This window comes from Pristiophorus japonicus, chromosome 6 (assembly GCF_044704955.1).
Source record: "Pristiophorus japonicus isolate sPriJap1 chromosome 6, sPriJap1.hap1, whole genome shotgun sequence".
NCBI lineage: Eukaryota > Metazoa > Chordata > Chondrichthyes > Pristiophoridae > Pristiophorus > Pristiophorus japonicus.
In genome coordinates, this window is record NC_091982.1 from 223,266,004 (window position 1) to 223,292,521 (window position 26,518).

At 40.9% G+C, this 26,518-nt stretch overlaps 1 protein-coding gene across 1 annotated transcript in view; it reads left to right on the forward strand.

The window, feature by feature from the left end:
• The window catches only part of cab39 (calcium binding protein 39), a 148,305-nt gene extending 138,315 nt beyond the window's left edge, over positions 1-9,990 (forward strand). The window contains exons 7-9 of the mRNA XM_070883628.1: positions 3,256-3,321; positions 5,065-5,208; positions 6,898-9,990. Of these exons, the coding sequence (XP_070739729.1) occupies positions 3,256-3,321; positions 5,065-5,208; positions 6,898-7,086 (399 nt within the window). The 3' untranslated portion in view covers positions 7,087-9,990. The remainder of the gene's footprint in view (positions 1-3,255; positions 3,322-5,064; positions 5,209-6,897) is intronic.
• Positions 9,991-26,518: the final 16,528 nt, after the last annotated feature.

Below are 26,518 nucleotides of genomic sequence, written 5' to 3' on the forward strand. Positions count from 1 at the left end.
CTGATATCTTGAGGACATTCAACGAATTGGATGAATTACACTAGTGCTAAAAAGATTAATCTTCATTCATTATTGCACGCTTTGAAGTGGGCATTGTTTCTGGATGCTCACTTGGTCAAAGAACTGCAGTGTGAATCTAGAACCAGGCTTGGTGTGATCACATGACATTGGCATATAACTACTGTAAGGAGGAAAATCAAAAGGAACATGTCCTGTCATTGATCCTATTTTGAATGATGGCATATCTATTTGCATATGGAAGATGAGTGATAGTTGAAGAATGAGACTATACCAAAGGTAAGCAAGTTGCAGTATTCTAAAGACAATTATTAAACTTACTCGACTTTATGGCAGAATTTAATTATTCCCCAGGTAAGGTTACCCATGTTAAAAGGATGTTAAAGCTATTGGAGCTATAATGTGAATAGGTTATCTGACCTTCCTCTACAAACCATATTAATTTCTATGAGCAGCATCTGGTATTTAAATATGGCATCATGTTTTGCCTCAATTCCAGTTGTTTCAGTTAAATTTTGTGAAGGGTTGTATTATCCTGAATAGAATAATGTAGCAAATTGAGGGTACTTAAGAGATAATGTGAAATTTATATTCCCAGACAAGAGGGATGATTCACTTAATTGTGTGTGCGCTTGCTCGTGCGACTGCATGGCTGCGTGTAGCAGGAGTTTGAAAGTTTAGAAGCAAGGAAACATGTCAATTGAAAACATTTTCAATCACTGGTGATAATCTGCAATACTGCATTGTGACATGAAGTAAGATTGGGAGATTGCAAAGTATCGGAACAATGTGGAATAAACCTATATTATGAACAAATTCTGCAATAATTTATCTTAAATGATATGCATGTATTCATTTATAGATACATAATTCCTAGGATTGAACATTAATTTATATAAAAGCCTCCTACAAAATTGACAATGCTGAAGAAAATTGCAAACTAAACCTGAAAGACAGAAAAATTCTTGGGTTTTCTAAAATAAATGCTATCTGAGGGGAAAGTTGATTTCAAACAGCAAGTACACAGAACACTGTTGTGAATTATTATACAGGAGTGCCCTCTAGTGGCACTTCTTTGTATCTGTTCTTCCTTTGGAAATCGGTGGTTAGTGGTGTGCCGCAGGGATCGGCGCTGGGACCACAACTGTTTACAATATACATAGATGACCTGGAAGAGGGGACAGAGTGTAGTGCAACAAAATTTGCAGATGACACAAAGATTAGTGGGAAAGCGGGTTGTGTAGAGGACACAGAGGCTGCGGAGAGATTTAGATAGGTTAAGCGAATGGGCTAAGGTTTAGCAGATGGAATACAATGTCGGAAAATGTGAGGTCATCCACCTTGGGGGGAAAAAAAACAGTAAAAGGGAATATTTGAAAATGGGGAGAAATTACAGCATGCTGCGGTGCAGAGGGACCTGGGGGTCCTTGTGCATGAATCACTAAAAGTTAGTTTGCAGGTGCAGCAGGTAATCAGGAAGGCGAATGGAATGTTGGCCTTCATTGCGAGAGGGATGGAGTACAAAAGCAGGGAGGTCCTGCTGCAACTGTATAGGGTATTGGTGAGGTCGCACCTGGAGTACTGCATGCAGTTTTGGTCACCTTACTTAAGGAAGGATATACTAGCTTTGGAGGGGGTACAGAAGACTATTCACTAGGCTGATTCCGGAGATGAGGGGGTTACCTTATAATGATAGATTGAGTAGACTGGGTCTTTACTCGATGGAGTTCAGAAGGAAGAGGGGTGATCTTGTAGAAACATTTAAAATAATGAAAGGGATAGACAGGATAGAGGCAGAGAGGTTGTTTCCACTGGTCGGGGAGACTAGAACTAGGGGGCACAGCCTCAAACTACGGGGGAGCCAATTTAACACCGAGTTGAGAAGGAATTTCTTCTCCCAGAGGGTTGTGAATCTGTGGAATTCTCTGCCCAAGGAAGCAGTTGAGGCTAGCTCATTGAATATATTCAAATCACAGATAGATAGATTTTTAACCAATAAGTGAATTAAGGGTCATGGGGAGCGGGAGGGTAAGTGGAGCTGAGTTCACGGCCAGATCAGCCATGATCTTGTTGAATGGCGGAGCAGGCTAGATGGCCTACTCCTGTTCCTAATTCTTATGTTCTTATGTTCTTAATGTTGGGGAAGTCCAGAACCAGGGGTCACAGTCTAAGGATAAGGGGTAAGCCATTTAGGACCGAGATGAGGAGAAACTTCTTCACCCAGAGAGTGGTGAACCTGTGGAATTCTCTGCCACAGAAAGTTGTTGAGGCCAATTCACTAAATATATTCAAAAAGGAGTTAGATGTAGTCCTTACTACTAGGGAGATCAAGGGGTATGGCGAGAAAGCAGGAATGGGGTACTGAAGTTGCATGTTCAGCCATGAATGTGCAGGCTCGAAGGGCCGAATGGCCTACTCCTGCACCTATTTTCTATGTTTCTATTTTCCTTGTGAGGTAGTACTTGAGATTTGTGTTAACAATCTTTTGGCTTGTTACTGTTGTTCCACAATAGTATTCCATGATCTTCACTTTCCTGAGCAATTGGGAAATTTTAAAATTTGCAGACCTGCTGATTTTATTTTATTATTTGCAATGATGTCCATTTGTTACTGCTTTAGTGCTGATTACCATAATATACACCTTTTTAGCTTGCATTTCTAGCATTTCATCAAGTTTAGCTGTTAAACTCAACCCTTTGTAAGCAAAAGTATTGGATTAATGCCAGTCCAAACATGATATACAATGGTTAGGTGTGGCTCTCTAATGTATACTGAAGGTTTTGGTGATTAAAAGCAATAAGTAAATCTAGGTGTTATATAATATCACTCGTAACATTTGTAAAAGTGCAAATTTATCAAAAGTTTCAAAGACAATTCTGTTTTCATAGGCTGTATACATAATAGGCTCATTCTTGGAGGCACTACATCTTGACCATAATGTTCACTAAATAGTTACCCAAGAATGTGCAAGTTATAAAAATCAAAATTGACTTACAGTTGAGTTATGGAACAATTTTGCTGCATATGTTGCAATTTAAAGCAAGTTTTTATAATCCCCAAATCTGGGAGTTTGATAGCGTGTGAACTAGTGCACAAATGTACTCATGAAAAATCTCTTGCTGTTTAAAAGTCTCAGGTGTGCTCCACAAAATGGCTTTGTACAGTAGGTTTATAATTTAACATTAGAAGTTACAAAGCAGAACTGGATGAGTTAATTGTCTAACTTTCTTCTTGCAGTTCTTCAGCGAATATGAAAAGTTGCTCCATTCAGAAAACTATGTCACAAAAAGACAGTCACTGAAGGTATTTCAATTCTGAAGTTTCAAATATTAGAGCATAACTTTGGTAACTTTTCTTCAAAAGATATGCAATAATGTAAAATGTTGTCAAATGTACTACTGCAGACATCTTGTACTATGTACACTTATGCCGCAAGTGTAAGGGCACAGACAGTGAAAATATTTGTTTATGATTTGTGTGCATATGTAGGACAGCTATTGTGTATTCCACTCAGGCTCTGAAATGATCACAGCCAGAACTCCAAGACCAGAATTTTAACTTGGTCTCGGGGTTGGATTGAATTCCTTATCCCAAGACTTGTACACCTACATTTCTCAATAGCAGGCGATGCAAGGAACTAAAATGGGGACTCTGTCTCAGTTCGCATGAGGAAGGCCATATCCTGGCATTTGTTTGTATAATATTTTAGTACCATTTGAATGTAGTAGACATGAACCTAATTAAACTATTTGGGGTTGTGCTTTCTGATTTTAACCCATGATGATGAGAATTGTAAGGTGGCAGGTTAAATTCCCTGGAAACGTCAAAAGCTGCATTTTAGCGATGAGTTTATTTAATGTGTTGGTGCTAATGCACAACCAGAAAGTTCATCTAAGTCAGTACCCTTGTTTGATCTTAATTAATTACATCAAGGCACTATGACGAGCAACAGACCAATAACGACCAGTCCTCCACAGTGTACAGTTCAAATGTTCCTGTGTTCTCTTCAGACAGAATGTATATATAATAGTGCTCGGTGTTTTTTGCAGTAGATAGTATAGAAGTTTCACCCACCCACCATAACTGTTCACTGCAATGCAAGTGATGATTTTTCTATATTTAAAGAAAAAGGAGGGGAGGGAGAAGTCTACAGAATTGGCCGGCAAGAGTGCCTGATCTCATAAGGCACATCTTTCCAGGGTGGGAAAGCTACCCAGGGTACTCTCTTGACAACACCTAGCAGTTGCTGACTTAGTAGCATTGGGAGCAGTTCTCATCATTGGGAAGCAGTCAACAAAATGGGGATGAGATTAATTTTGAATTTGGGAAAATTGAAGTAGAATCTAGGTAAACCCAAGTACAAAGTGAATGAAAGATCTCATTTAAGCATAGTTAGAAGTGGCCTGATGCAATGCATTTGTGGTCCCTTGGTAACCAACCCACCCCCACCAAGTTTCTACCCATCATCCTTCACATTGCAAGTTACTAGTGTACTTGTGTTGTCATTGTGAGATTTCATGTGGAGGCTCTGTACACCGTGAACAAAGGGGTTTAGAGGAAGCAACTGCACTCTGCTTCAGCACAATGATGGAACCTTGAACTGGCTTTCTGCTTGCCAAATGGCAAGAGATGGCATTCAACTGGAGGGAAAATGCCATTTTAAAAAAATTCACAATTATACAGTGGAAATAATTGGTCTGCCCATTATGTTTGAACTTATCCTATTATTCACTTTGTACATCACAAAATGGTGAATTTTATATGTATAATGTTTTGCATACACTGCGATTCAGTTAAGCACGGCTGAAGATTGATTCTTTCCAAACTTAAGATAGTAAAAGAAAATTTTATTTCTTTTGATAGGCAATAATGTGTTTATATGGCAGATCAGTTTTATAAACTCTGATTACAGAAATTATTTTGTAAAGGGAGGGTGTAACCTGTTGTACACATTGAAGCCTTTTCTACTTTTCTGCTTTTATGGTTTTTAAAAAATATTTAGTCATCATTTAAAATGACTGATCTTAAATATTTACTGTTATTTAGTTACTTGGAGAGCTTCTACTGGATAGACATAATTTCACCATTATGACGAAGTACATCAGCAAACCAGAGAACTTGAAGTTGATGATGAATCTTCTACGAGACAAAAGCCGCAACATTCAGTTTGAGGCCTTCCATGTATTTAAGGTATTGGTAGAAGTGATTTGTCTGCAGGGGGTTGGAGTACAGGAAGTTGGAAAGTAAAACACCCAGTAATAACTTGGCTAAGTGTGAGCTTTGCTCAGTGGCAGTGCTCTTGCCTCTGAGTCAGAAGGTCATGAATTAAAGTCTCACTCCAGGATTTGCACACATGAACTTGGCTGACATTTTTGTGCATTACTGAAGGAATGCTGCCCTGTTAGTGGTGCTGTCATTCCAAGGAGGTAATAAACCAAGGTCTTGCCTGCCTGCTTAGGTGGACATATAACATCCCACACAATGATTTGAAAAATAATAGTGAAGTTCTCCCATGTCGTGGCCAACACTGTTCCTCAGCCACCTGCTTGCTATGCACAAATTGGCTGCCACGTTTGCCAACATTGCAACAGTAACTTGAAAGTACTTCATTGGCTGTGAAATGCGATGTGACATGCTGAGGATGTGAAAGATGTCATGTAAATGCAAGTTGGGTTATTCATTATCACAAAATAAATCAGACATTGCTTTTTAGCCAATATAACTTGTAAAATCTGTATTGGGTTGTTTTTGTGAAAATAAATTTATCGGTGCCCTAGGTTGCCAACGGCCTGGGTTAAAGAGGCCTATTTTAAAAGTTCTGTTAGTAAAAGGGTTTTATGCTATCCTGTTACCTTTTTAGAAATTGACTTTCATAACCATCCACATGGAGATGCTTTTGCTTCTTGTGTTAATCCACAGCATTTTGGGAAATAGTCCATTTACAGAATTCCTGTGCATTTTGACTTGCCAAAATCACAAATGTTTAGAATTTCCACCAAATTTGAATAACTCAATGATACCAATTCAGTTATTTGCTTGATGCCAAGAATCTAACCTTGCTGAACCTAAATCAATTCTGATTTGTGCATAAATGTAGTGTATATAATCACTGTTGACTCCTTTTGAGTCTCTGGATTTTGTTTTCTCAGGAACAGGCAAAATCCAATCTGTTGGGTTGATCTAATGACCTAGAAATGTTTGGAGATCTACTTGTGGTTAGCAGTGCAGGGGTTATCTATTGAGTGGGGCATGCAACAAATAGAATTCTCCAAGTAATTCAAAAGCCTTGCTGTTTTCTAAAGATGACAGACTTGATATGAGGTTAACACTGCTGTGAAGGCCCGCCCCACCACTTGTGTCCTTGCTGTATGACTGTACGATCTCTTTTAAAAATGCAACTGCGATCAATCTACTTCAATGGAAAGTAAAATTGGGTAGGGTGTAAAACCAGTATTGCACCTGATCCCATCGGTTTCTTGGCGGGAGGGCTAGACTAAAAATTGCCTGTCATGTCATTGTATTATACAATTCTGTTCAAGATCAGCAGGTTTCCTTATTGGCTGAATGTTTGGTGTCAATCATCAACTTGTAGGCCAGTTAGTTTCTACATTAGCATTGAACTAAGTTCTTGAACTATGCAATGTTTGTAGGCATGTCTAATATTATTAAGAGAGGCATTTGCACTTTCTAAGGCTTGTGTTCCTAATTCAGCAGTGTTTTTTGGTTGCGGTGCAAAAATAAAATTGTTATTGTTTACATTAACATTGTGTTAAAGCTCACTTGCTTTAAAAAAAAAAAGTGTCAGTGTATGCATATATTGTTTCTATTGTCCTTATTGAAGAAATGGTCATGCAAAGATGATATGTGTTCTCTCTTTAGGTGTTTGTGGCCAATCCCAACAAGACTCAGCCAATTCTGGATATCTTGCTGAAAAACCAGACCAAACTCATCGAGTTTCTCAGCAAGTTCCAGAATGACAGGACCGAAGATGAACAATTCAATGATGAGAAGACTTACTTGGTCAAACAGATCAGAGATCTAAAGAGACCAGCACCCCAGGAATCTTAAAGCTGTCTTCTGTTATAAAACAGAACAGAATTTAAGCGACTGCTGTCTATTATTGAACATCAAGCACCCTTATTCGATTCTTATGGATTACTGCTAATCTGCTGTCCAGTGAACGGTTTATTTGTTTTTTATGTTTTGAAGTCAAAGATGAAATTTAGCTGCTGCTTTCCTGCGCATTAGAGCACAACATGGACTTTGTCTGAAGTTAATTTTTGTCATTGAAACAATGCAAACACACTGTCTTATGGTTAAGCGTAGGTGAAGGGGAACTCGGTTTATGTAAGCAGGTATTTAGAAATTAGAATGGGTTGTTAAAGAACGGATAACAACAGTAAAACTGAAGTTGCATGCCTGGTTTTTAATCCACTATTTACAAACTGTGCTGTGAGTTCGTCATAGATTTGATCTGTGCTGACGTTTAAAGACATACACCATAGTCATAAGGATTAAAATGCTGGCTCACCATGCCATTGATTTTTCTTTCGAACGTGGTGCATTATTTGTGATTTTAATTTAGTTGGGAACATTTTTCTATGGTGTATGTTTTCTGAAGTCATTTACTAGCATTTGCTCACAAAATTGTTTGAAAGCGAATGCGACCCTAATGTGGGGTGGGGAGAGAATTTTATTACTGGACAGAATTCTCCTGGGGTGCAAAGCTATACATGACTGCCATGGAGAAATCCAGCTTGCAGCATTGTGGCAAAGGTTTTTCCCTGGTGCTTTGCAGACAGGTTTCCCAGTGAATAGTGTGTCCCACCTGTGACAAAAAAAAACAAGGAAACTTATCGGTCATCAAGGCGAAAGATGAAGTGCTGCATCTCCCCTCCGATAATTGCAGAATGTCGTGTTACAAGCTGGATTTCTTTGCATAGTTGTAAACAATTCAGACTGCTGGCAAAGAATTGTAGATGTGAGAAGTTTTTTTTTCTAGGGATGTGATTGTTCCTCTTAATGTATTAAGTAACTTTGAGGAGAATTAATCTGTTGGAAAAGGGTTGTTATTGGGGGAAAAAGAATGTACATACCTTTCGTTGGTTTATAGATTTTTGCAGGCAATTTGATTTACAAGAATTGACACCATATTCACATTCAAACATGTTTTAGATATGTTAATTTTAATTAAACATATTTTCTGTTTGAGTTAGCATTGAAACTCTGCACTTCATTAGAGGGATTTGCTGGTTCCTTGTACATAACTTAGGCCGCTCAGTTCTAAAAATAATTAATTTGTACAGCGGAGGAATGTTATTGTATTAGCCTAACTATTTACTTAATGAGTTTTGCATATGAATGCTGGTATGTAATTTGAATATTTCTGCTGATCACATGAAATTGCTGATTAATATTTGAAGTAGAACAGCATTCAAAAGCCAATTCTGTATTTAAGCTATTTGCTAATGGGCTGCCATGATCAGGATAGGCTAATGTATAAACTGGAACCCCCCCCCAAAAAAACTGGATTTATGTTCACTAATAGTGAGCCCTACACATTCAGTTACTAGAGTTGGGACATTTTTTAAGTTGTTTAAGTAAGCCTGCAGAAAGTTATTTGCTTATGTGTCCTTAATATAAACTTACCAAACAAGGTGGTAGTATCTAATAAATATATTGCTGTTTCTTTTCAATCCAATTGATTACTTTCGGATCTTGCCTTGAAATGTACTTGAGCTTTTAGATTCCAGTGCAGTAGGTTTCTACATTTGTGAAACTCAGAAGTTAGAATACATTTGAAGGAAATTAGTGTAATTTTCAAAAACATCTTTGCTATTGTGTTTTCTGATGGGGTGATGCATTGAAATATATTGTAAATGTTGCACACTTAACAACCTACATGTCAATATAAACTGACCACATGACTTTTTTTTAATAGTTTAAAAAATAATTGTAAGACCACCTGGACTCAGTTTACTTTTTCCGCACACAATTGCATGTTAAGTGGAGTGACCTTTTTTTATACTACTGATTGTAGAAATATTGTATTGGGATTCACTAACGTGAACTTAGCCATAGCATACAAATATTAGTCAATATTTTAAATTCCTGTGGAGTGACTGGCAGAATTGGATTAGTTGAATATCCATTTAACTCTTATCAAAAATATTTTAACACCTTGACCACTGCGACTTCAGGAAAGTAATAATGTAGCTTTTTTCAATGTCTGAGAGGAGTTGACAAAATTCAGGCCTTGGCTGGAACTTGTCTCAGCTATACGACCTTTCATTTTACACCTGATGACTTCGGGTCTGCATTCACTGGTGCGGTAATATGTATACAGTTTTAGCCATCTCTGTTCATGCAAGTAGAAACTTGTTAAGGATACGTGTACAATCCTCACTGTATCTAGACATGGTTGTTTTTGTTTCATTAGAAATACCCTGTGGGATTATTTTCCTGTAACTAATGCACCACTTGATAGCTGCATAGAGTAACTCAACGGAAAGCTTTTATTTCCTGCACTGGCTGTTTTGCAAGTCTGTCAGCATATTGAGAATTGGAATCCATGCATTGCTGAGTAATAACGTGCTGTGCAATCCATACTATAATGGGGTTGAAAATTAAAGCATGAGGTCACTTTCGGAAGATGCCAAATATATGAACATTTAAGATATAGCATGAGTATGGTTAGAACATTTGTAAGCTGTGTTGTTTGTAAGCCATATATAGTCAAATGATGCTGCAATTATAGGTTATATGAAGCTGTTGCACTGGAATCTTCAAGTGTTTGTAAACATTGCCCTCCAAAGATATTTCTGCAGGATGTGAGCACAGTTTTTGAATAACTAGGACCGCTTTACAATAGCAAATCTTGCTAAACACGTCCTGTCTCATTAGAAAACGCCATTTAACATCAACATCTGGCTGGCCCCAAGGATACAAATAAATTTTGATTAAACATACAAATGTTTCGGCGTTTTTATTTTCAAGTTTTAATGATGTGATTTGTTTGGAGAAAAGTGCAGTTCAGTTTTCATTAAACTACAATTTTGAATGCTGAAGATGAGCTGTCAACAGCCTAGAATACCTAATGTGTATATTTGTCTCCACTTTCAGCCTCTGCTACTCAGCAGTTTCCTTAAGCTGAGGAAAGGATTGCCTCCAATCTAAGGTATGATGTGGAATAAGAATCTGACACTCTGCTTCAACATCATGTAGCAACTCATCTGATGGACCAACAGAGAGAGTACCTGATTTGGACACCAGAGGCTGGAATTCAAATACAAGCACTCTGTCTTTGAGTCCACTATTTCAGTACTAATTATTGGGCTGCACTAAAGTAAAATTCTATGTTTCCAGTAGCAACCAGCAGAACACTATTTTTCCCCTTCCACATTAAATTGAAAGATGAGATTAGTGAGCAGTTTTTTTTTGGCTCCTTACAGTCTGCAGCATTGAATTTGAGCATGAAGGTTTGTATTATGGAAGGCTAATATTTGTTGCATGATAACTGTTGGATGTAAACAGTGTCTGAAACTGACTCTAAACTACTACTAAATGGGCACATTAACAGAAAAAAAATTACCCAAGCAAATTTCGCACCATTCATGGTACCAAGAAAATGTGTTTGGGCCATCAAATAGATAGTCGTGCAAATCATCCTCTGATTTCCATGTTCTTCTCAATGCCACAGCCGCAAAGCACAAAGTGTGCTTTTTTGAAGTTAACTACAACCCCATTCCCAAATTGTCTGGATTTAGTTTTGAGGAACATTAGATTCTTATTACAGTGCGTGAACACTGCATGGTGCTAGACATGGGTTGAGGAAGTTACTACTTACGTGTGTACTGCAATAAATGCTATTGACTTTCTGTGACAACTTTCAGAAAAGTCACCACAACATCACAGTAAAGTATAGGTTAAGATGAGGCAAAAGTGCCCCAAAATTTCAAGATTTTTCTTTAATGGGAAGGATGACAGGAAGAGTATAAAGGCAAGTAGAATGATTGTACTTGAAATCTAAGGAGCATCTTAGTCCCCAGCTACACAACTTCCATTTTTTCCTATTGGTTTTGTGTTCAAGTGAGACTGAATTCCGTCAATATTTTGGGAGATAGTCATTTTAATTTCAGTTCTGCTAACATTAAGTTTGAAAATACTTGGACTCATGTTTAAAAAAAAATTAGCTTTTAAACTGTTTAAATCACAAGGGGCTTTTCCATTCCTGGCAGTCACCTCTGGTGTAATTTTTACTGTTGACTGTAAAGAAAAATTGCAACTCCAAACATTGTTTTGTTTAGTTTCAAGGATTGGTTGAAAGTATTCACTGAAAAGTTACAGCACCATGAAAAAGAGGGTGATTGAAGATAATGTTGATATGGCAGTGAAAAATCCTCATGTAAATTTGATCCAAGGCTCTTCATAAACTGCTGTATTCTTGCTGTTTGGTTTCTTGTAAACTACTGTCATTGTGTATTATATAATTATAGAGAATATGCTTTATGGTATGAGTTTTCCAATAATTTTGAATAATTGTCTGCTAGCTCAGTGTACGAGCTTTCTTTACATAACATGACCAGTCTGGCTAAGGTAGTAAGGTTAGGCTAGAAGAAAACATGTCTTAGTACTCTGGTATCTGTTACAATAGTCCAGTTTATGAATTGCAGAAAATATCCAAATATGACTGCTAATTGTATGCTCCATGCTTTTCACAACATATGGTGGCTAGGATTATGTGTAATGCAAGAAAGCATTGCAGGATGCTGCATAAAAAGTAAAGTGGAGCAGAAACCACATCTGAACTGTTCTGGTGGCCCAAATGGTATTAATGCAGTTTAGGTCACTTCCTGGTGCATTGTAAAACAACTGTAATTAGATGTCTAATCAGATGTATTTGGTCTTGATGCCTGGTTATACTAGCACTAATCAATACAATAATTCCTTTGTTTGATCTACAGAAACAACCTCTCGTGCTTCCGGTGCTAATATATTTACCAGATTCTTTGCACGCTGTATGTCTTTCCTGTAAGAAAGTACAGCTGGTTATGTTAGTGTTGGTTGCCAGAGAATAGAGGACTTAATAGAAACTTTTGAGAACTGTCATTTTTCAAATATCAGTTGCAAGTCATGATATGGTGAGAAGGAGCGAGAAAGGTGATAGCTTAGTTACTTTGGGGCCAAGTTTCGGCCTGAGTTGCTCCTTTTTTTTTGGAGCAACTGATTTAGAATGGAGTATCTTAGAAATTGCAATTCTCGGTATTTAGTTTGCTCCAGTTCTAGTCAGTTAGAATAGTTTCAGTTTGGAACAGATTTTTTTTTTCAAAAGGGGCCACTTACGCCCGTTTTGAAAGTTTAGGCAGTGAAAACTTACTCCAAACTAACTTAGAATGGAGTAAGTGTAGATTTTTGTACGCTCAGAAAAACCTTGCCTACACTTAGAAAATCAGGCGTAGGTTACAAATCAGGCGTAGGGAATGGTGGGGGGGGGGGGGGGTGTTTAAAGGGAAGTTTACAAACATTAAACACTTCAGTTTTACAAATAAAGAGCCATCACCAATAATAAATGATAAATACATCAATAAATCAACCAATAAATCAATCAAAAAAAATAAATAAATAAAAAAAATTAAAAAAAACAATAAATAAAACATTTTCTATTTGCCGACTGCAGCGCTGGGACAGGGCTCCCCCAGTGTGTCTGTCGGTGTCTCTATCTCTGTCTGTCTGTGTGTCTCGTTCACTCTCTGTCAGTGTTAGAGAGAGAGAGAGAGAGAGAAGACACCATTCGGCCAGGGCTAGGGGCTGCGTGCTTTGGGCCCCTCCCACACAGTTTTGGGCATTGTTTTCAGCGCAGGGATCTGGCTCCGCTCCCCCCCCCCCCCCCCCCCCCCCACAGCTCATGCTGCGCCATGCCCAGCTCCAGAGGACCTGCAGGGAGCCGGAGAATCTAAGTATTTTTTAGACGCACTTTCTGGCGCAAAAAACGGGCGTCCAGGTCGGGGCTGCGCCGCCTGAAACTTGGGACCTTTGTATTTAAATATGTCTTACACTTGCAGAATTGAAGAAGGGATCATAATGCTGAAGATGAGTAAAATAGTGAACTGTTGCACGTTACAATGTTGTATAATTCATAACATCTAAGCATGCAAAAATAATTGGATCTGAACACATACTGATTAAATTAAAAAGACCAAAATAATTTAACAGCAGTGTTCAAAAATATTAAACGTGCAGTGATTAGATACATTTTTTTTTGTTCAAAACAAAATACTTTACTGTTTCAGGCACCCAGCCTTGGCTGTGGAGAAAAGATCCCTCTCTCCTGTTTCAATGTGACAAATCTGGCTTTAGAAGAGCGCCCTGAATTGAACTAATACTAAGGGCCCAAGTTTCCACACGCGCCGAGAACGGCGCAGTCCCGACCTGGACGCCTGTTTTTTGCGCCACAAAGTGCGCCTAAAAAAAATCTTCGGTATTCTCCACCTACTTGCAGGTCCTCTGGCCCTCGGCGCAGCCAGCACGAGCTGCACATGCGCGCTACAGTGGGCACGCAAGTGCAGTAGCTCCAGGCGCCGAACTGTGTGGGAGGGGCCCGAAGCACGCAGCCCCTAGCCCTGGCTGAATGGCCTCACTGGGGCTGCGTGAATAAGGCTCCTCCCACGGCCAGCTCCTGCTCCCCCCGCCCCCCCCCCCCGCCTCCGGACCAGACCCGACACCCGCTCCGGACCAGACCCGACACCCGCTCCCCGCCGCCTCCGGACCAGACCCGACACCCGCGCCCCCCCCCCGACTGACCCGACCCGAGCTCCTGTTCCCGCTCCCCGACTCGACCGCGCTCCTGTTCCCACTCCCCGACCCGACCCGACCCCCCCCCGACTGGACCCGACCCGACTCCCGCTCCCGGACTGGATCCGACCTGACCCTCCCTCCCTCCCTCCCTCTCTCTCTCTCTCTCTCTCTCTCTCTCTCTCTCTCTCTCTCTCTCTCTCTCTCTCTCTCTCAACCGACCCGACCCAACGCCACCTACCTGTAAATCTGGTGCTGGGGACGGGCCCTGCCCGAAGTCTCGGGCCGGCCCGTTCAGCCTTCGGTCCCGAAAGGCCTGCCTAAAGCACTTTCACACAGGTAGGAAGATGGTTTATTTAATCTTTTCTTTGCTTATAAATGTTTATTCAGGTTGGATTTATTTGTAGAAGTATAAATAAAGATTTATTATAGAATTTAATGACTTCCCTTCCCACCTCGTTCTGGACGCCTAATTTGTAACCTGCGCCTGATTTTTTTAATGTGTAGAACAGGTTTTTTCAGTTCTACAAAAATCTTCTCTTGCTCCATTCTACTTTAGTTTGGAGTACGTTTTCACTGTGGAAACTTTCAAATCAGGCGTCAGTGGCCGGACACGCTCCCTTTTGAAGAAAAAATTCTGTTCCAAAGAAGAACTGTTCTACCTGACTAGAACTGCAGAAAAAAAAATGTGGAGAATTGCGATTTCTAAGATAGTCCGTTCTCCACCAGTTGCTCCTAAAAAATAAGGCGCAAATCATGTGGAAACTTGGGCCCTATATTTCATTACTTTCCACAACCATCACTTGTAGTGACAGCATAGCTTCCTGGGGTCTTGTGACATCAGTTCAATCCTCTGGCCAGTACAGTTTTCTCTCCTGTTTCCATGGAACTGCTCACTGACACTCAAAAGCAGCCCATGAAGGAAGGAGACCCAACATCAGGGTTTCTATTGAGACAATAAAAGGAACATTTTGTTTTTCTTTATATGTCTACCCTTGAGCCATTTTTAAATTACACCTCTGATGTGCCTTGGGACATTGTTCTATGTTAAAAGGTGCTTGTATAAATGCAAGTTGTTATAAGATTCAGATTTTGTGCTTGATACTAATCTGCTTATAAAGTTTGATTGTCAGTTGAAGACCTAGGTTCCTTTGGAGGGAGTTCTTGGTGTGTTACTTTAAAGTTACACTTATTTTTCTGCTTGCAATAATTCCGTTCACACCTTCCAGCAACTTTAGACAATTTTATACAATCTAAACGCATGAATGGTCAATATAAATTGTGTTAACTAGCCCTGATTAGCGCTTGTGGCTCTAATTGCGAAGTAACTTCATGCCGTATTTATAGACTAGTAGTTTACCAACAACTGAAATAAGACTAACTGGCCTATGCTGTTTGTTTTTTTTTTATAAGGAGTCACATTTGCTACCCTACAGTTCTCTGGTGTAATTTTCTTTTCTGTGGAATTTTGGAAAATTATAGCCAGAAGCTCTGCTATTTCTTTCTTCAGGATCCTTGGATGTAAACCATCAGGCCCCAATGATTTGTCTACCTATTAAGTGTGAGTAAGTTATTTTAAGTAGCACTTGCCTTTGAACAGTAACCTCAACTAACTTCTACACCTACTATGTGAAAACTGAGGCAAAGTACTTATTTTATATCTGTGACCATCTCATTTTCCATTACATGTTCATCAGCTTCATCTTAGTCATGGTAGGGGTAGGGCTGTGATCATACTACAAACATTCTTATAGAAAATCTCTTTCATTTGATAGATTTTGCATATTTTCTCTCACACTTGCTCTTAAGCCTTTCTAACCTCCCTTTCTGTAGATTTCCTACACATTTTTCATGGCTTTATTATCTACTTTTGATTTTTTTCTGATTTTCTCTCGTACTTGGCCTTTCTAACCACCTCTTTTATAACGTTTCTATTATATTTTTGCTGCTGTCATTATCTGCCCTGTAAGCACATCTCTCTCTTTCAAATGTGATCTAATCTGCCTATGACCCATGGCACCCCAGCCTTCATTATACTTTGTTATTGGAATATATGTGATTGTACCATTTCAATCTTCTGTTTAAATACTTCAAATTATCTACAGTTCTGTTTGGCACTTTTTCCTTCCATTTAAGTGAGGTAATGCCTCTTTTTATATCTGTATAGTTTTTTTTTCTAGTCAAGCACTCCTTTTCTATTAAATGAATTAAATTATACAATGGTCACTGCTTCCCAATACTCCCATGCATTTGCTACTTCATTACCCAGAACTTGATGTTTCTTTGTTGGAGTAGCAAAATATTAGCTGAGAAAAAGGGTCTGAACACTGCAATAAAACCTCTTTCTCACCACATTTCTCTATTTGGATAGTTCAAATCTCCTACTCTTGTCAGCTATGGCTCAGTGGGCAGCACACTCACCTGAGTCAGAAGGTTGTGGGTTCCAATCCTGTTCCAAGGGCTTGAGCACATAAATCTAGGCTGACACTACAGTGCAGTGCTGAGGGAGTGCTTCATTGACTGAGGGTGCCGTCTTTCAGATGAGACATAGAAAACATAGAAAATAGGTGCAAGAGTAGGCCATTTGGCCCTTCGAGCCTGCACCACCATTCAATATGATCATACAATCTCAGGACCCCACCCCTGCCTTCTCCCCATACCCCTTGATCCCTTTAGCCATAGGGGCCACATCGAGCTCCCTTTTGAATATGTCCAACGAACTGGACTCAACTTTCTGTGGCAGAGTATTCCACAGGTTCACAACTCTAGGTGAAAAAGTTTCTCCTCATCTTGGTCCTATATGGCTTACCCCTTATCTTTAGACTGTGACCCCTGGTTCTGGATTTCCCCAACATCGGGAACATTCTACCTGCATCTAACCTGTCCAGTCCCATCAGAATTTTATAATTTTCTATGTGATCCCCCCTCATTCTTTTAAATTCCAGTGAGTATAAGCCTAGCCGATCCAGTCTTTCCTCATGTCAGTCCTGCCATCCCAGGAATCAGTCTGGTGAACCTTCGCTGCCCTCTCTCAATAGCAAGCAAGTCCTTCCTCAGATTAGAACAAAACTGCATACAATACTCAAGGTGTGGGTCTCACCAAGGCCCTGTACAACTGCAGTAAGATCTCCTTGCTCCTATACTCAATACCCCTCGCTATGAAGGCCAGCATGCCATTTGCTTTCTTTACTGCCTGCTGTACCTGCATGCCTACTTTCAATGACTGATGTACCATGACACCCAGGTCTCTTTGCACCTCCCCTTTTACTAATCTGTCACCATTCAGATAATCTGCCTTCCTGTTTTTGCCACCAAAGTGGATAACCTCTCAGTTATCCACATTATACTGCATCTGCCATTCACCTAACCTGTCCAAGTCCCCCTGCAGCCTCTTAGCATCCCCCTTGCAGCTCTCACTGCCACCCAGCTTAGTGTCATCTGTAAACTTGGAGATATTACACTCGATTCCTTCATCTAAATCATTAATGTATATTGTAAATAGCTGGGGTCCCAGCACTGAACCCTGCGGCACCCCACTAGTCACTGCCTGCCATTCTGAAAAGGACCCGTTTATTCCCACTCTTTACTTCCTGTCTGCTAACCAGTTCTCTATCCACATCAATACATTACCCCCAATACCATGTGCTTTAATTTTGCACACTAATCTCTTGTGTGGGGCCTTGTCAAAAGCCTTTTGAAAGTCCAAATACACCACATCCACTGGTTCTCCCTTATCTACTCCACTAGTTGCATCCTCAAAAAAACTCTAGAAGATTTGTCGAGCATGATTTCCCTTTCATAAATCCATGCTGACTTGGACCGATCCTGTCACTGCTTACCAGATGCTCTGCTATTACATCTTTAATAATTGATTCCAGCATTTTCTCCACCACCAATGTCAGGCTAACCGGTCTATAATCCCCTGTTTTTTCTCTCCTTTTTTTTAAAAAGTGGGGTTACACTAGCAACCCTCCAATCCATAGGAACTGATCCAGATTCCATGGAATGTTGGAAAATGACCACCAATGCATCTACTATTTCTAGGGCCACTTCCTTAAGTACTCTGGGATGCAGACTATCAGGCCCTGGGGATTTATCAGCTTTCAGTCCCTTCAATTTCCCTAACACCATTTCCTACTAATGAGGATTTCACTCAGTTACCCCTTCTCGTTAGACCCTCGGTCCCCTAGTATTTTCGGGAGGTAATTTGTGTCTTTCTTAGTGAAGACAGAACCAAAGTATTTGTTCAATTTGTCTGCCATTTCCTTGTTCCCAATTATGAATTCACCTGATTCTGACTGCAAAGGACCTACATTAGTCTTCATTAATCTTTTTCTCTTCACATATCTATAGAAGTTTTTGCAGTCAGTTTTTATGTTCCCTGCAAGCTTACACTCATATTCTATTTTCACCCTCCTAATTTAACCCTGAGTCCTCTGCTGAATTCTAAATTTCTCCCAGTCCTCAGGTTTGTTGCTTTTTCTGGCCAATTTATATGCCTCTTCCTTGGATTTAACACTTTCCCTAATTTCCATTGTTAGCCATGGTTGAGCCACCTTCCCTTTTTTATTCTTACGCCACAGGGATGTACAATTGTTGTAGTTCATCCATGTGATCTTTAAATGTCTGCCATTGCCTATCCCTTCAAGTATCATTCTCCAGTGTATCCTAGCCAATTCACGTCTCATACTGTCGAAGTTTCCTTTCTTTAAGTTCAGACACTAGTCTCTGAATTAATTGTGTCACTCTCCATCTTAATGAAGAATTCTACCATATTATGGTCACCAATCCCCAAGGGGCCCCGCACGACCAGATTGCTAATTAATCCCCTCGCGTTACACAAGACCCAGTCTCGGATGGCCTGCTCTCTAGTTGGTTCCTCGACATTTTGGTCTGGAAAACCATCCCTTATACACTCCATGAAATCCTCCTCCACAGTATTGCTACCAGTTTGGTTAGCCCAATCAATTATGTAGATTAAAGTCACCCATGGTAACTGCTGTACCCTTATTGCACACGTCCCTAATTTCCTGTTTGATGCCATCCCCAACCTCCCTACTATTGTTTGGTGGTCTGTACACAACTCCCACTAACGTTTCCTGCCCTTTGGTGTTTCGCAGCTCTACCCATATAGATTCCACATTATCCATGCTAATGTCCTTCCTTGCTTATTGCGTTAATCTCTTTAACCAGTAACGTTACCCCACCTCCTTTTCCTTCCTGTCTGTCCTTCCTGAATATTGAATACCCCTTGATGTTGAGTTCCCAGCCATGTCTCTGTAATCCCAATTACATCATACCCATTAACAGCTATCTGCGCAGTCATTTCATCCACCTTATTACGAATGCTCCTCGCATTGAGACTCTGAGCCTTTTAACACTGTCCTTTTTGAATTATGTTGTAATGTGGCTCTTTTTGACATTAAGCCACTGTATGCGCTCTCAGGTGGATGTAAAAGATCTCATGGCACTATTTTGAAAAAGAGCCGGTGTCCTGGCCAATATTTAACCCTCAATCAACATAACAAAAACAATTTATCTGGTCATTATCACATTGCTGTTTGCTAGAGCTTGCTGTGCGCAAATTGGCTGCCGTGTTTCCCACATTACAACAGTGACTGCAGTTGGCTGTAAAGTGCTTTGAGATGTCCGGTGGTCATGAAAGGTGCTATATAAATGCAAATCTTGCTATTGAATCATGCCGTTCTAATTTGTCTATGAATGTCGTCTTCCTCTCAACTGTTCAGTGATCTATAATATACCCCCACTATTATGGCTGATGCCGTGCTATTTCTCAACTCCATCCAAAGTGATGCCAAAGTCTGACTAACGATTACATTTTTTGAGGAGGTAACCAGGTGGGTCGATTAGGGCAGTGTGTATAGACATAGAAACATAGAAAATAGGTGCAGGAGTAGGCCATTCGGCCCTTCTAGCCTGCACCGGCATTCAATGAGTTCATGGCTGAACATTCAACTTCAGTACCCCATTCCTGCTTTCTCGCCATACCCCTTGATCCCCCTAGCAGTAAGGACCTCATCTAACTCCTTTTTGAATATATTTAGTGAATTGGCCTCAACAACTTTCTGTGGTAGAGAATTCCACAGGTTCACCACTCTCTGGGTGAAGAAGTTCCTCCGCATCTCGGTCCTAAATGGCTTACCCCTTATCCTTAGACTGTGACCTCTGGTTCTGGACTTCCCCAACATTGGGAACATTCTTCCTGCATCTAACCTGTCTAACCCCGTCAGAATTTTAAATGTTTCTATGAGGTCCCCTCTCATTCTTCTGAACTCCAGTGAATACAAGCCCAGTTGATCCAGTCTTTCTTGATAGGTCAGTCCCGCCATCCCGGGAATCAGTCTGGTGAACCTTCGCTGCACTCCCTCAATAGCAAGAATGTCCTTCCTCAGGTTAGGAGACCAAAACTGTACACAATACTCCAGGTGTGGCCTCACCAATGCCCTGTACAACTGTAGCAACACCTCCCTGCCCCTGTACTCAAATCCCCTTGCTATGAAGGCCAACATGCCATTTGCTTTCTTAACCGCCTGCTGCACCTGCATGCCAACCTTCAATGACTGATGTACCATGACACCCAGGTCTCTTTGCACCTCCCCTTTTCCTAATCTGTCACCATTCAGATAATAGTCTGTCTCTCTGTTTTTACCACCAAAGTGGATAACCTCACATTTATCCACATTATACTTCATCTGCCATGCATTTGCCCACTCACCTAACCTATCCAAGTCGCTCTGCAGCCTCACAGCATCCTCCTCGCAGCTCACACTGCCACCCAACTTAGTGTCATCCGCAAATTTGGAGATACTACATTTAATCCCCTCATCTAAATCATTAATGTACAGTGTAAACAGCTGGGGCCCCAGCACAGAACCTTGCGGTACCCCACTAGTCACTGCCTGCCATTCTGAAAAGTACCCATTTACTCCTACTCTTTGCTTCCTGTCTGACAACCAGTTCTCAATCCATGTCAGTACACTACCCCCAATCCCATGTGCTCTAACTTTGATGTAGTGTATATGGATTTTAGAAAAACGTTTGATAAGGTCCCACATGGCAGACTGGTCACAAAAGTAAAAGTGCATGGGATCCAGGGCAAAGTGGCAAGTTGGATCCAAAATTGGCTCGGAGGCAGGAAGCAAAGGGTAATGGTTGATGGGTGTTTTTGTGACTGGAAGTCTGTATCCAGTGGGGTTCTGCAGGGCTCAGTGCTAGGCCCTTGCTTTTTGTCATATATATCAACGACTTGAATGTTGGGGGTATGATTAAGAAGTTTGTAGATGACACTAAAATAGGCTGTGTGGTTGATAAAGAAGAAGAAAGCTGCGGATTGCAGGAAGATATCAATATACTGGTCAGGTGGGCGGCACAGTGGCCAAATGGAGCTCAATCCAGACAAGTGTGATAATACATTTGGCGAGGTCCAACAAAGCAAGGGAATACACATTAAATGGTACGACACTGAAAAGTGTAATGGAACAAAGGGACTTGGAGTGCAGGTCCACAGATCCCTGAAGGTAGCAGGCCAGATAGATAAGGTGGTTAAGAAGGCATATGGAATTAGTCAAGGCATAGAATACAAGAGCAAGGAGGTTATGCTTGAAGTGTATAAAACACTGAGTCGGCCACAGCTTGGAGGACTATGTGCAGTTCTGGTCGTCACATTACAGGAAAGATGTGATTGCACTGGAAAGGGTGCAGAGGAGATTTACAAGAATGTTGCCTGGACTGGAGAATATTTGCTATGAGGAAAGATTGGAGATGTGGAGTCTGTTTTCTTTGCATCAGGGGAGGGTGAGGGGAGACCTGAGGTGTATAAAATTGAGGGGCCTGGAAAGAGTGGATGGGAAGGACTTGATTCCCATGGCAGAGGGAGTCAACAACCAGGGGATATAGATTTAAAGTAATTGCGGGGAGGTTTAGAGGAGATATGAGAAGAAATGTCTTCACCCAGGGTGTAGTCAGGGTCTGGAACACACTGCGTGAAAGGGTGGTAGAGGCAGAAACCCTCACCCCATTTAAAAAAAAAGAATACTTGGATGTGCACTTAAAGTGCCGTAACCTATAGGGCTACGGACTAGGAGCTGGAAAGTGGGATTTGGCTGGATAGCTTTTGGTTGGCCGGTGTGGACACAATGGGTCTAAATGGCCTCCTTCCGTGCTGTAAATTTCTATGATTCTATGCTGTTTGGATCACTTTTCTATTCAATTCATTACACTCTGGTGCTATGATTTTAATTAATATTGCTACCCATCCTCCCCTTTTCCTTCCCTATCCCTCTTTTAAAGTTTTATATATAAACCAAAGTTTCTAAGCCACTGATTGACAGATTAATTTGACAGATCTAGGTATTTTATATTTCTATGTGAACTAGTTAGATCAGTGCCCAAGGCTGTTAAAATGGACTTCCACCAGTGCTTCCCTTGGGGAAAACTAATGGGCCAAATCTTGCTTTAGCAGGGCATCTCATGGCACACGCTGCTAGTTAGACTTTTTCCCCTGCACCCTTCAACTCGCAATTTTTTTGTGCTGTAACTTGCTGGAAATGCAAGCTGATAATGGCAGGGCAACAGGGTATCTGGGACCTCTGAACAACAGGACCAACATTGTACCTCTTTAACCAATAAGATTTAAGGATTGAGAAAGAAACACAGCAGCAACAGAGAAGGAGGGTGAATTAGAGTCAAATTGGGTACCGAAAGAGAAATATTGCATCAGAATTTGCTGTAGCAGGGAATTTAATTGTGTCTACCATTAGTTAGACTTGCCCCTCTACCCTCAAAACTCAAAAAAAAAATTGCCCACAAAGTTGCTGAAAGTGTGACCTGATAACATTGGAGAGGGAAATAGCATCTGGGACCTGAGTGAACAGGGCAACCAATAGGATATCTCCTTCACCAAATGAGATTTAAGGATTGGGAAATAAACACAGGAAGGGGGGTAAATTCAATCAAGAACAGAGAAATAAAAGATTGCATTAAGAAAGAAAAAAAGTCAAAGGAATAGTAAGAATTTTTTTTAAATTTGATTTTTTTTAAATCTTCGTGAAAATTTTAAAACTGGAAGCTTGGCTTCACTGTTATTTTGACACAAAATTCTGACTCATTTTATTGAGTAAAAAGAGACAAAGAAGTTTAAAAAAAAATCTCGCAGAATTAACCACGTATAAGAATAAGACTTGATCTTTCTGGTCCGGAGATACTGAATGATCACATTGTTAAATGGTACTTGCACTATTAATTATGAGCCCTAACTTTAATGGGCAATGAATGTGCAAATCCAGAAAATTCTTTAAAAAATAACAAGGAGGCTAAAGGTGAGATGCCGTTTGTCCGAGTCAAAATGCAGACTGGCATATATATTGACCAAGTTCTGGAGATTAGCAACTTGCTGCCGTATCTTTTAATCCCCTGACTATGCTGGCCAATTTGCACATTAAATACGACGTACATCGTTAATGCACCATTATTTTTCCAGGAAGATTTGGCCCATTGTTTCTGTAGTTTGCAATGTCCACCCATCTGGTTTGAAACCCCAGTCAACCTTTGAGCTAAAGCCAATCAAATAATGTACCTTTTTGGAAAAATTGCTGTTTTACCTGATTGTTTTTATATTTCTGCAAATATGGATGACTTTGAATTATGTTAGATGGAAGTTTTCTGTCTTGTTTATAGATGAGGGAGCCAAAAGGACTGCAGAGCACAAGATAGGTGCTTTGCTCTATGCCAGCAAGCTATCACCAGGTCTAATCTGATTATTCCTCATCAAAGCATTCATTCAAAGTGCTCCAGTATGTCTTTGCTGCTGGCTTTGAAGCTTGGAGGCCTCCTGTAGATAAATACTGCAGACCCAGCCAGTTTGGCAGTTTACGTGACCATATCATGTGTGAATTGAAACTCCGTCCTCGCTAGAAACTCATTGTTATAAGTTTTGATCTGCTCTAGATTTAAGGTTCAGCATAATTAAAGCAACAACTACTTGCATTTATACAAGTGCCATTAATGTTGTAAAATACCCCAAGGTGCGTCACAGGAGTGTTATCAAACATAATTTGACAATGAGCCACATGAGATATTGAGGCAGATAATCAAAAAGCTTGGTCAAAGAGGTAGGTTTAAGTAGCATCTTAAAGGAGGAAAGAGAGGTGGAGAGGTTTAGGGAGGGAATTCCAGAGCTTAAGTCCTCAGTAGCTGAAGGCACAGCCACCAACGGTGGAGTGATAAGCAGGAAATGTGGAAAAGGCCAGAATTGGAGGAGGAATGCAGAGATTTTTGAGGGTTTTAGGGCTGGTGGAGGTTAGAACTGGGGAGGGACAAAGCCATGGAAGGATTTGAAAACCAGATGAGAATTTTAATCTAGGTGTTGCTCAACCGGGAACCAATGTAGGTCAGCGAATATGAGTAACGAGTGAACGGGACTGGGTGCGAGTTAAGATATGGGCAGCAGAGTTTTGGATGAGCTTAATTTTATGGAGGGTGGAAAATGGGAGTCTGATCATCCAGCACTAATATCTCTTGTAAGCAAATAGTTATGGCCAGTCTACCTTTTACTAAATGTCTACTCATACAATAGTGTGATTTGGATGTAATAATGAAACTCATTTGGTATATGAACCGGATACCCTAATCTTGCAAATGTGGCCACTCCAATCTTCTCATCTGATATTTTAGAGATATTGCTAAATGCAAATCAACAAATGGATTTATTTTATAATCATTGGGAACAAAGAGTAATATTTATAGTATAATTTCGGCTCACTGACTTACTTTAATAAACCTACCCTGTAGTGTAGAAAATAACATTGCACGTGACACTGCCCCTAGTGGCAGAAAACATTAACTTTTCTGGCCAACGTTTCTGTAGGCCTGTTACCATGAAAAAAAGCCTAGTACCTTGTCTGCTTCTCAGCAGGTTTTCCAGAACTGACTTGGGGCATGTGTTCCCTGTGCTTTTATCTGCTTTCTGAGTTTGCAGTGTCAAAATCCATACTTTGTCATTTCTCATAGCACACAAAACTAGCTCATTGTTTATTCAGACAATAGAACATTGACTGCCAGAAGCATCTAGAAAAGAGGAATACTACGGTATAATCATATATTAACTCTGCCATTTATATAGCACATGTCCTCAATTCATCCTAAAGTTCCTCATACATAATGAATTAATGTTGGTTTGAAGGCAATTTACACATATCAAGGTCCCACAAAGTGGTATTGGGTTGAGGGGTGAATGTTTGTTTGGCCATCAGGAGAACTCACTGTTTTCCTTTAGATAGTACGTGGGATCTTTTATGCCTCCTCCCATAAACTAGATCTGACCCCAGTTTACCATATCCAACATCTTAGATTATACTTTCAACAGTGCACCATTCCTTCCGTGCCGTGCTGTACTCAGTCCAATTATAAAATCAACAAGGCTCCGTCAAGGTTTAAGATTAGTTCTACACCCCCGTACACCATCATCATCATAGGCAGTCCCTCGGAATCGAGGAAGACTTGTTTCCACTCTTAAAATGAGTTCTTTGGTGGCTGAACAGTCCAATACGAGAGCCACAGGTAGGACAGATAGTCGTTGAGGGAAGGGGTAGGTGGGACAGGTTTGCCGCACGCTCATTCCACTGCCTGCGCTTGATTTCTGCATGCATTCAGCGATGGGACTCGAGGTACTCAGCGCCCTCCAGGATGCATTTCCTCCACTTCGGGCGGTCTTTGGCCAGGGACTCCCAGGTGTCAGTGGCGATGTTGCACTTTTTATCAGGGAGGCTTTGAGGGTGTCCTTGTAACACTTCCGCTGCCCACCTTTGGCTCGTTTGCCATGAAGGAGTTCCGAGTAGAGCACTTGCTTTGGGAGTCTCATGTCTGGCATGTGAACTATGTGGCATGCCCAAGCGTGGTCAGTGCTTCAGTGCTGGGGATGTTGGCCTGGTCGAGGACGCTAATGTTGATGCATCTGTCCTCCTAGAGGATTTGTAGGATCTTCTGGGGACATCGTTGGTGGTATTTCTCCAGAGACTTGAGGTGTCTACTGTACATCGTCCATATCTCTGAGCTATACAGGAGGGCGGGTATTACTACAGCCCTGTAGACCATGAGCTTGGTGCCAGTTTTGAGGGGCTGGTCTTCAAACACTCTTCAGGTGGCCGAAGGCTGCACTGGCGCCCTGGAGGTGGTGTTGGACCTTGTCATCCATGCCTGCTCTTGTTGATAGGAGCCTCCCAACATATGGGAAGTGGTCCATGTTGTCCAGGGCCGTACTGTGGATCTTGATGACTGGGGGACGGTGCTGTGCTGTGCGGTGAGGACAGGCTGGTGGAGGACCTTTATCTTCCGGATGTTTAGCGCGAGTGCTTTCGTGCGCCTCAATAAATAAATCGACTATGTCCTGGAGTTCAGCCTCTGTGCGCAGACGCAGGCGTCGTCCACGTACTGTAGTTCGACGACAGAGGTTGGGGTGGTCTTTGACCGTGCCTGGGAGATGGCAAAGGTTGAACAGGTTCCCACTAGTTCTGTAGTTTAGTTCTACTCTAACAGCGAGTTTGACTGTGCGGTGGAGTATGGTGGCGAGGAAAATTAAGAGGGTTGGGGTGATGACACAGCCCTGTTTGATACCAATCTGGACGTGGATTGGGTCTGTGATGGATCAGTTGGTAAGGATCAGGGCCTGCATGTCATTGTGGAGCAGGCGGAG